The sequence below is a fragment of the Petromyzon marinus genome, chromosome 59 (genome assembly GCF_048934315.1).
Source record: "Petromyzon marinus isolate PM22_M1 ecotype Great Lakes invasive population chromosome 59, UKy_Petmar_22M1.pri1.0, whole genome shotgun sequence".
NCBI classification, from domain to species: domain Eukaryota; kingdom Metazoa; phylum Chordata; class Hyperoartia; order Petromyzontiformes; family Petromyzontidae; genus Petromyzon; species Petromyzon marinus.
In genome coordinates, this window is record NC_133725.1 from 9,903,933 (window position 1) to 9,915,938 (window position 12,006).

The window sequence follows — 12,006 nt, forward strand, 5'->3', positions numbered from 1 at the left end:
CGTTTTTTTAAAATAAATAAATACACTGTTTAAAAATAAATAAATTAATGCTAACCGACACACCTGATGACGACCGTTTGTGTTATGGTCAAAACGTCGTGAGAATTGTTATTGTTTTATATATATTTTATTATTTTATTGTTTCCCTTCAACGTGACTTTACCGAAAGAGCTAAGAATATGAATTACTGTAGTCACGAAAGCTTTAAATCAAAACATTATGCAATGTTGAGGCTTTTACTCTCTCCTTGTTCCAACCCCACCCCAGCCACCAACGGCCATGACTGATATGGACAGCACAGAGCTGCGCTGCGTTACTCTGCGTCGTGATCTCACAGAGCTGCAGGGCCTCCTCATCTCTGTCGCATCAAGAACCGGTGTCCACACCTGCCCGTCTTGGCGCTACCCCGACCGCCCGGCTTGGCACCTCGACCTACCCGCGCTGCTGCAGCAGGAGTTGGAGGTGGAGGAGCAAAATCAGGATGGCACCCGTGAGCTCACATTGCTACTGGAGCTCATTGTGGACAGGTGTGGACATTGGGTGGAGGCTGTTGTGTTAGGGTAAGGGTCGCTGCTGCAGATAACATTTTCTTATAAGAGTAATACACCCTCCAGATTTGACACCGTGAGTCAAATCTATTTTATGGTGTTAAATGCAACTTCACAGGGAGAGTGATCCCACCAGTGTTAGACCAGAGACCACCAAAAGGTGCATAATACAAAGATAACGCAAGTATAAGAGCATTTATAGCTCGGGTTGAGCATTTATATATATGGGACCTTTTTTGCCAGTATCAAAATAAGAGTAGACAAGGCTGTAAAGGAGGCTATCCCTGGTGTTGCTCAATTAGTTTCAAAGACAATGCATATATTATAATCGGAGCATGTTTGGATGTTTTTACCACAGGTATGTGTGGTTAATGCAGACCTGATGCCTTGCAAAAAGGTATCTATTTGGTGTTTGAACATCCTAACACCTATCTTATTGCCAGAAAGGGCAAAACCTATTATTGTTAGTGATGAGTGATAACTGAACTGGTAATGAGAACCCTCATCCCCAGACCACGCTGGTGCTGGCTTAGCATCTTTGGTCAATGGTCGACTTGGCCACCTGCGTATCCTCAGCAATGTCAAGTAGAAAGCAAAACATCCTGTTCAGTGTGTAGGAGATGGAGCTGAAAGGATAGGACACAAGGCAGCTTCGTTTAACACTTGATGGTGGTGGTGTTATATGATCTTCAGGCTGGTACTGCTGCTACTGACAGTGGAGAGGTTTGTGTCGGGAGCATCCGAATGGTGGAGGGGGGGGGTCGCTCCCCCAGACAGAGACATCAATGGCTCCTCTGTGTCCGTTAGCCTGGCTGCACGCTGGCTGTGGGAGCGTCTGATCACAAGCTACGGCCGTCAGGAAGCTCCCGAGCAGGTAACGGTGGATTAAATAGGTCAGGGTCGTCAAATCAACCCTAACCCCATGCCTACCATACTGCTACCATTCCCTCTTTCACAGGGTGTTCTACCCCAATGCCATTCATAACTGGTTCCTGCCCTATATTCTTAAGACTAAAAGAACATCAAAGAAATATTAAATTATCTCAAACACAACTGTCGGCAGTGGCAGAACATGCTTGTCAGCAAGGACACTCCATTGATTTTGATAACGTCGAAGTGTTGTGTAAAACTAATTATTATTGGCAAAGACTAATTAGAGAATCCATTGAAAATGAGAGGAATAGAAATAACTTTAATCGCTCTGACAGCTACAGGCTTAGTGCGGCTTGGAAGCGTATTATTAAATAATACATATTACATTATGAGACCTCCTTTGCCAGTAACAAGATATAGTAATAGATTTTACCCTTTTAACTGGCATGCCTTTTGGCATGATCTGGTCGAACACCAGTGGAGACTAGGCTCTAAGAAAAGCCGTCTCGGGTGTGGACCAATCAAATTCAAGGACAGTGCATATTATTATCAGAGTTGTCTCTTTTGTTTGCATTTTGACTGCTTGTGTTGTGGTTATTGCAAACATGATGCCTTGAATAAAGGTGTCAGTTTTTTTTTTGTGCCAATTAAAAGGGTAAAACCTATTACAATACATATTACAATTCCTTATAGGGGAAACACATACTAATTAACGGATTACTAACGTAGCATATAATCACAATAACACATTACAACTAATTACTAATCTACAACTCATTACTAATCATAACCATTGACTGATTACCAATCGATTATATAATTACAATACCCCCCCCCCCCTCCACCTCAAATCACTGCACCTGAAATGAGTTAAATAATGATGTCACCCTGCTGCTCTATTTAAGACTGGGAGCAAGCGAGGGTTTTTCCATTCTGGCGAATTGCCCGATGATGCTGGATGTAATTACCAGCGAAACGTCATACTCAAACTGTAAATGTTGTGGATTCACTCTTCAACACACTGGTGGGCTAAAGTAGTGAACTATTTGTCTTTTGTCAATGTGACACTTTTTTGCTGATTGTCCGTGTCGGGTGCTGGAGGGTTATGACACATTTATAAATAACACGATCTAACCCAAAAACCTTTATTATGAATAATATTGGTCGCGAAAGCCTACGTGTTCAAATGTCCAAAATTCTCTGTCATGTGTCGTGACGGGCACTGCAAGATCAGACCATGTCTGTCGTACCAAATGATCAAATAACCATATAGAATAACTTCTTGTTATCCCTGTTATTGTTAGCATCTTCCATCTGCTCTGCTGGCTTCTACCAATAAGTAGTTTTGTCATGCGATAGTTTCTCTCTGATTTCCTTCCTGTGCCCCTTTAATACAGCAAAGCTAAATGCCCATGAGGTGTGACAGAGCTAGAAGCAGAGATACTCCAGGAATGCTTTAATACAGTTGTAGTTGAGGCAGCAGCAGAATTCGAGTAAATGAAGGATATGTAGATAAGTGCTCAAACTGAAGATGCCATAGACAGGCTAGGAATTTGAAGCAGAAGTTGTTTGGTGAGGCATGGTAAGGAAGGCCAGGGGAGGATGCAGGCTAAGTTAAGAAGCACTTGGCTCACACTTACAATATTATTCTTTACCACCAGCAATGGATAGACAAAGGGATGTACAATTTTATATTGATTCTATCACGTTTATGATCTGTTGTTAACTCTTCTTGTAAAATGACCATCTGTAAATGCAGGATCTGCAGAAGGGTATTAAGAAAGACATGGGAGCTCAGGATGCGACAACACAGACCGGATCCTGGACTGGATCCCTCTGTTCTAGTTGTATGTCTACACAGACCGGCATGAGAGTGGTGAGTGCGTGTGTATGTATGTTTGGTTGATTTATTGATTGGTTATATTTGTTGATGCGGGTAATTGACGTTCAGCCATAAGCTCTTTTACACAAATGACCCAAGTATGTAGTAAGTATGTTTAGTTAGTTTGCAAATACTGCATGTATGTTGTATACTTGTAGCCTTATTTAAGCAGGAGATGACTAAAGCCATTGAGACACATGAAGCATTGCCTCGTTTGCAAGGGCGACCTTGATTGCCATGACAAAATTCAGAACAATACATTTGATAAAAAAACGTACAATACATTTTAAAACATGTAAAATGTGAATAGATTAAGGTAAATTCCACTTAAATTTCAAATATACTAACACTCATTTGCAGGGGGTATAAGCTAAGTTAATTGAAAGCGATATGGATTTGTTGCTTTTCCTTTCCCAATGAGATTTTCAAAACGCCTACTTTCAATCAACATCAACAACAATATAATCATTCAATTTCTTAGGGCTTTTCATCAAGGATCTCAAAGCACTGTATAGGACACAGCAGCCGCAGACACTCAGCATGAAAATAGTTATATTATAATCCATTTACTAAATAGCCTAAAAGTTCAATAAGCGGAAGCATATAAATTGGTTTTAAGTCGCATTAAAAAAAAATGTCCACATACTCAGAGATCCTGATATCTCGTGGAAGAGCATTTCATAGCCTGGGGATGACACAGGAAAAAGCTTGTTCACCCATAGACCGAAACCTCGACCTGGGAATGCAGACAAGATCTACATCTTGATTTAAAACTTTCGTGACTGCAGGGATTCATATTCTTGGTTCTTTCGGTAAAGTCACGTAGAAGGGAAACAATAAAATAATAAAAATATAAAACAAAAAATTATCACAACGTTTCGACTGCAACACAAGCAATCATCATCAGGTGTGAAAACCACAGCAAAAATGTATTGCTGTGGTTTTCAAGAATAAGATCTACATCCCCAAATATTAGCAATCTTGAGGGGACATGGGTGCAGTATGTCAATGATGTAGGCTGGGGCAAGATGATTTGAAGCTCTTTGATTATTTCGGTAAAGTCACGTAGTTAGAAATAAAATAAAACAAAACAAATCACGACGTTTCGATTGCAACACAGCAATCATCATCAGGTGGGAAAACCACAGCAAGAAAATGTTTTTGCTGATATATAAACATAGACATAACTTCAACCAACAAGATTAATACAAATTGAGCAATCATTGGAAGGATGTTATTAATCAGGTAAAACCTTAACTGCTTTATGGTTGCGTCTATCATATCTGCAGGTACTAGTCTATGTTTCCAAGTTAATTTCCCCCTGCCACTTTTGTAGATATAGAAGTGTAATGTATAATGACTTATTGTTAGTAACTCGACTTATTGGAGAGTATGTTGAGTTTATTAATTATATCGATGTAGTTTATATTTTAGTTTTTTATCAGTTTACTATATGGTAGTCATTATATAGTGTAGTGTATACCCAGTTACTTAATGTTAACAGCTCAGCTTATTGGAGAGTATATTGAGTACATTGATTATATTGATGTAGTTTATATTTAGTTTTTTCACATCGGTTTATGGTATGGTAGTAGGGTATTTGCAGTTCTTTAGAAACTCATTTTTTGTTCTCCACATAATGCACTAGCTTGATCTGCAGTTCTTTATTATTAAAATTTCCCTCCCTTTATTACTGCTAATCCTACATAATACACTAGCATAATATGACTTTGAGACCCCCCACTGCCTACGCATTCGACAAGGAGTGACTAGCCCCATATCTGCATTTGTCATCAATATGCTAAATTCCTCTGTTGATATGTAAACTCCTTTGTCAAGGCGCTCTCCTCCTTCCACCCAGCTTAAAATACGCTGCCAAGCTTAGCAGTGTTCATTTGGACGCTGTCTTTTCGACAGCTCCATTCTTCACCTGAGGACGGCTGCTTGCGTTGTGACCAAAACGTCATGAGAATTTTATTTTATTATGTTTTCTTTTTATTATTTTATTATTTCCCTTCTACGTGACTTTACCGAAAGAACCAAGAATAGATTTTCCTCTTTTTTCTGGCAACAAAACAGGTGTTAAGATGTTAAAACACCAAACTGAAACCTTTTACAAGGAATCATGTCTGCATTAACCACAATGCTTGTGGTCAGAATGCAAACAAAAGACATACTCTGATAATGTATGGATTGTCCTTGAAACTGATTGGTCCACACCAGAGACAGCTTTCTTTTGAGCCATTAACTCTGCACTGATTGAGAAGAGAATGGGGAAAATCATAGTGGGTAAGAACTGTAAGTTTGGTTCTAAACCCTGCCCTCAATAAATTCCACGCTACCACTGCAGAGCAAAATACTCTACAAAGACTCCTCCAAATATAATATCCCAGCGTCATCTAGTCGACCCCTTCAGTTCCTTAATCAGACAGAAAATAACTTTATCCACACCTCTAAAGCACACAAGGCTCTGTCTTGATTCGGCTTTTTCCAAGCCTCTAAGCTACTTCTGTCAAAGCTCACACAAACCAACATTTTGGACATGCAGCTCTTCAACCACATTCCAATATGTATCCAAATAAATCTGGACCCAGACTAGGTAGTGGCTAACTTCTGATCCCCGGATAAGCGACTCCTGGATGACGAGCAGAAGATGGAGGAGTTGATAAAGGAAATAGGTGAATTCATACAGATTCATTCGGCCTCTAACCCCCTTCTTCCCATATAATTTGGGACTCTCTTAAAGTATTCATTCGAGGTTCACAAACAAAAAAGGGGGCCCACAGATAAAGAAAGGTCATCAAAGGCAACAAGAGCTGAAGGAGGATCTTGCCGTCTTGCATGAGACGTTTAAATCCACTCAATCACTACAAATGTAATATAAATTAACACTACAAGAATAGAATTGTAAAGGGTTAATAATCAAACTAGCCTGCTATATAAATAAGAGAGCCACGTATGTAGGAATACCATAAAATTATATTAAAACAAATCAATCACGACGTTTCGACCGCAACACAAGCGATCCTCATCAGGTGTAAAAATCAAATCACGGAGGTAAATACAACAAGAAGATGAGATACGAGAATTCAACAAACCTAATAAAAATATGTGATGCACAACCAGTCAGGTCAACAACACAGTTAGACACTTACCTGGCGGACCACGAATTTCAAAAGAGTGTTAAATTTCGTGTTCAACCTCTGGATTGAACATACCAGCATAGACAGAGAGAACAAATACGAGCTACAAGTCAGAAATACATATACAGAGACACCAAGAGGGAAGGACGGACAGAGAAGCAAGGAAAAAAGGGTCGGATGAACAGAAGCCTTAAATAAGAAGTGAAGGTGGGGGGAGGGGCCAGAGAGAAAGGGCACAGCCACAGAAGCGGGGGGAGGAGCAGGAGGAAGCACGGGCTGCAACGCAGCAGAGGCGGGGGGGAGGCGGCAGGAGCAAGTAAGGGGCACACCACGTTTAGGACAGAATTGCAAAGGTAACTTCCCCGTAGAAGTGTGTTAATAAAGGATTAAAGCTTTCGTGACTGCGTAAATTACTTATTTGTTTTTTCGGTAAAGTCACATATGTAGGAATACCATAAAATTATATTAAAACAAATCAATCACGACGTTTCGACCACAACACAAGCGATCCTTATCAGGTGTAAATACAAATCACGGAGGTAAATACAACAAGAAGATGAGAAATGGGAATTCAACAAACCTAAGAAAAAATATGTGATGCACAACCAGTCAGGTCAACAACACAGTTAGACACTTACCTGGCGGACCACGAATTTCAAAAGAGTGTTAAATTTCGTGTTCAACCTCTGGATTGAACATACCAGGATAGACAGAGTGGTTAATGCAGACATGATTCCTTGTACAAGGTTTCAGTTTGGTGTTTTAACATCTTAGCACCTGTTTTGTTGCCTGAAAAAGGGGAAAACCCTATTTTGATGGTTCTCCTTAAAATGTTTTCACTTATGAATGGTTCCTTCCCAGATCCCAAGGTCCTTCTTCAAAGTATTCCACTCGCATAACTCATCCTTCATCTGCAACCATAAACTCACTCACGCGGATATTTTATCACTTCCTTACCCTCCCTGTGGAGGAAGGTGGCCACAAGAGAACATAGAAACCCCCACACTAATATAGAGACTCATTTTTTCATCACAAACCTACACTGTAATTGTATTCATTATCATAAAAAAATCCCCGTGACCAAAACATCACCATTAGACCTTCCAGCCATGGATAAACAAAGGGTCTGTGAGGTGTCTAAGTAATAATGAATCACGTGATCAGAGGTTGTGCTGCTTTCATTTGCGGTGTCCGCCCTGTGAACCACAGGTCTGTGATGCCGTCATGAAGCTCTGCCAGAGTCAGCAACTGCCATCCTGCCTCTCTCAGCTGCGGAGCGATGTGGGCCAGGGGCCCGGCCACCCAACAGACACCTCTCGCTGGGCGGCCAACATGGCCAGGGACCTTACCCGTGTGATGCGACACATGGAGCGCTTGGAAGGGGAGGTGGTGCCACTCAAGGTGGGGAACTATGTCGGCTGGTCACCATTGTATTGCCATGGTCTGTGCGCTGCTATATGTTAGCTGGTGGGAACAAATAATCTGTTTCCCTGGGGGAACAAATAATCTGGGGAAACCAATATTTGTTTACTTTTTAAAATGCAGGTGGGATTGTATTTGCATGAGAAGAAATGGGCAAATCGGGGTGGTCACCTTCCTTGCAGGCCGAGTTGGAGCAAGAGAAGCAACAAGCTGCTGACATTGCTGCCTCCCTGAGAAACGCAAAGGCCGAATTGAATTCCACAGTGCGGCGACTGCAGAGCGATCATGAGAGAACAGTGCAGGCGATGGACAAGGAGAGGCTGGAAGTCATCCGAGGTGAGATGATGGTTGTATCTTCACCATCATCTGCCATGTTCTGTCCAGTACTAGATGAAGGCCTCATCAAGCAGTCGCCATCCTTAACGGTCCTGCAATGTAAGAATCATCTAGCACCTACATTTGAGCTGATTTCATCACTCGATATCTGCAGTGGACCATACCCAACTGTAGTAAATCTATAATTTGGTTTGTCATTAAATTTGGTTAATCAATGTAGTGGTTTGGTTATGTAGTCATTGGTGACTCGGCTGAGACCATGAGCTCACTACATATGAGAACCCAGATTAATCATGGGTGAGTGAAACCTGGTTTTAATCACAGGTCAACTCAGTTTCTATGACCTCTGAAGTACATGGCTACTTCCGGTCAGTATTTTTTAAGAGTCTTAACATATGATGACCTTTATGCAATGGGTGAACATAAGTATTCCTATCTGAAGGTGTTTGAGGTGACACCGTAGGGAAGGATCATGGTGTGTAATATATATAAGCGGTGTCCAGTTTGGTTATTATCATCATCAGCCAGGGTCTATCACACCCTGCATTATCAGTGTTATTGTATATCACAATCCACATTACTATCATTGGCCGTGATTTTCACTGAGAACACAGGGGTATAGAATATCATTGTCAGAGCTTGGTAGTACTCTGCGATTATTCTTGCTTCAGCTCTATCTCCATCTCCGAGGCCACAGCACGCCTCACTCTCTCACCACCGTACACATGAAGTCTGCAGAGGATATGATGAATGACAATGGCGCCCATTTATTCGCACACCAGCAGGGCCTGTAATGTTATCACACTAGGTCATGACTCGGCCCGCAGATATAGCACACCTATTTCCCTTCTTGCTTCAGCTCTATCTCCATCTCCGAGGCCACAGCACGCCTCACTCTCTCACCACCGTACACATGAAGTCTGCAGAGGATATGATGAATGACAATGGCGCCCATTTATTCGCACACCAGCAGGGCCTGTAATGTTATCACACTAGGTCATGACTCGGCCCGCAGATATAGCACACCTATTTCCCTGCTCCCTCTCAGGGCACCATGTGACTACATGTATTATAACATTTAACAAAACACGTAACAGTTAAAAAATATTATCCATTAACGTATACGTTCATTAATTGCACTTCCCTAGTTATCCATATAATCACTCGTCACGGATCGTTAGCCAAAGCACCACGCCCCATGTTATGCTCTTCTACATGCTGTAAAGCATCACATTTAGCAAATTACCATTTTAGATTTAACAACTCTAGATTTATGCTATAGAAGCTAGATAGGTGACTTGTGTTACTCTGTCATTGCAGATGGCTATAGATTACAATTCAAATATTGGAGCTCCATACCGACATGCCTTCACTTCTCAGCACACATGACTGACCTGTGAGCCACGTGTCCACCTACCTTTGCCTGGTGGAAGAGACAGTGTCTAAAGTACCACCCATCTGCCCTTAGCCAATTAAGACCCAGTGCTCTACACGCCACTATTGCTCAATATCCTCACGATATTTACTGCAGACATTCAATTTCCATAAACTTGTCATGAGGTAGCGTGATTATAAGCACGATTTATCACGCATAACTACATGTCACATCTAGACTGATCTAAACTACGTTGATGGGTTTCAATTAATATGCTTAGCTCTTTTTGATCGATATTGACCCAAATGTAAATTTACATGACAGAAAAAGTCAAGTGTGAAGAAGTCATCCAACAACATCAAGAAACAGTCAGATGCCACATGTCCACAGTGTCAAACCTTGGTGAGTGAACTGCTTCTACTCCTGCCATTGTATTTATTAAGTATGCCTGTTAACCGGGAAAAGCCTCACTGAGTCCTAAGATTCTGTGTTGGGATGGTCCTGCCAAGTTTTCACAGTAGGGGCGATGTTGCAATGTGTAATCCCATTTGAATAATTTGCAGGTAATGTTTCAGTATTGGGATGTTTGCAATACCAGTTACATTGTATAGTTCTTTTTTTGTTATGGCAGGAAATCAGAGAACCCAGAGAAAACCCAAGTAGAGGAGGGGGAGAATGTGCAAACTCCACAGAAAGTTTGCCCAAGTTTTGACTCTAACCCAGGTCCTTCTTACTCTCATGCACAAACAAGTGTTAACCATTGCACGACTCTGCTGGGATTTTAACATGTTTGTAGATTTGTTGGTAATGACGCCCAGGTTTTCCTATGTGTGTCCGTGCCACAAATGTAGAGTTGAAACTAAGGGCTTCTGAGACTCAGAGCAGAGCCCGCATTCAGGAAATGGAGAAAGCGCTCGAAGGGGAGATTTTACGAGCGAGGAAGGCAAAGAAGGATCTGGAGGGGGCGTGGGAGAGAGTGCGAGACACAAAAGCTCAGGCCGCGAGCCAGACTGCTTTGGCAAACAACTTGCAGAAGCATGTACAGGTGATAAAACAAATATTTTACCACACCACTGTGTTGGACACATACTTACAGCAGCAGGTCCATATTTTTAAGTATAATATTTTTAATGTACTGAAAATGTTTTATGGAAAAGTTTAAAAGCACACAAAGAGGCATGGAGAGGTTGATGGTACATGCGAGATTACTCTGACAACACCCACAATTTTATTAACCAACCATGTGTCAACCAATTTTCAAACATTAATTCCATGTGACAACTAGTATTCTCAAAAAATAATATAAGGATAATTAACATATGGGTGGGGAGGGGGGTAGAGCTGAAGCATACATTCTCTGACAGATCGTTGTCCTTCCCTGCTTGCCACAGGCGGTGCTGGGGAAGCAGGCGTCACTGTGCGATCGAGTTGCACAGCTAGACACGGAGTGTGAGCAGTTAAGGGAGGATCTGGGAATGAGCGAGGAGAAGCGCGAGGGGCTCGTCAGCGAGGCCGCCTTCTCCGCCAAGGCCTGCGCCGACCTCAGGGAGCAGCTCCACTCTGCCATCGTAAGTTGGGCTCAGATAGTGACTATATCACTGGACATTGCTCAGTGGTAGCACGTTCACCACTTTTTGCAGAGTTTCGCACTTCAAACATGGTGTCCACCCTGGTTATTGCTGCATGCGTATTAACCATAAAATATGCACTTTTCTTGGCAGCAGACGTTAAAGATTCCGTGACATTATTTGAAGTGAGGAGGCCATTTTGTACCATTGTTATGGTCCACATTAACCGGATTCACAAATTACTCGATTGGGATTACACAAAGCAGAGTTTTGCCTGATTTGTAACAGGTGCTCAATGACTTTGACAGCTGCAACTAGAGGTGCCCTTTCAAAATTTGGGACGATGTAAGTCGCTTATCGAACCTATAAAAGTCATTCTTTGTCTGTCCGTCTGTCCGTCTGTCTGCGCACGCGCGCTTGCGAGGGATTTGGCTCTCAAATGGTGGGGTTTACGTCGAAAAAAATTTGCCAGGCAGCACGCCGTAAGCCCCGCGGTGGGCAAGCGGTATTCCATTTTGCCATTCGTCAACTTTAAAGTAGTTACATTTATTTTATACCTATGTAGAGGAGTAAAATGGGGACGTGACGTCATGTGTGCCGTCCAGTGCGATGACGTCATGGAACGTGGCGTCATGCGCGCTGGGCGGCTCGATGACGTCATGTCTCGTCTAGTATTTAAGGGGGACCCCGTGACTAAAGCGGGGTCACTGTGGGAACGAGGAGAGTGAGAAGGGTGGAGAGGGAACCAGGGGTAGAGAGGGATCGACGAAGAGACAGGAGTGAAGCCGGTGGTAGCCGTAGGAGGTGCTGCTCTTCCCGGTCGGTGGGGTTGGCTAGTGCCCCCATCCGACTCAAGGGA

The 12,006-nt window shown here is 42.3% G+C and overlaps 1 protein-coding gene across 2 annotated transcripts in view; it reads left to right on the forward strand.

Annotated features, from left to right (window-relative positions):
- Positions 1-12,006, forward strand: part of LOC116955306 (coiled-coil domain-containing protein 157-like) — a 33,871-nt gene that overhangs the window by 6,601 nt on the left and 15,264 nt on the right. Inside the window, exons 2-9 of one of the 2 annotated variants that reach the window (XM_032976313.2) lie at positions 268-560; positions 1,242-1,422; positions 3,181-3,297; positions 7,656-7,847; positions 8,051-8,204; positions 9,904-9,981; positions 10,431-10,624; positions 10,971-11,147. In XM_032976313.2, the coding sequence (XP_032832204.1) occupies positions 280-560; positions 1,242-1,422; positions 3,181-3,297; positions 7,656-7,847; positions 8,051-8,204; positions 9,904-9,981; positions 10,431-10,624; positions 10,971-11,147 (1,374 nt within the window). In that variant the 5' untranslated portion in view covers positions 268-279. The remainder of the gene's footprint in view (positions 1-267; positions 561-1,241; positions 1,423-3,180; positions 3,298-7,655; positions 7,848-8,050; positions 8,205-9,903; positions 9,982-10,430; positions 10,625-10,970; positions 11,148-12,006) is intronic. The other variant, XM_032976314.2, reaches the window with a different exon arrangement.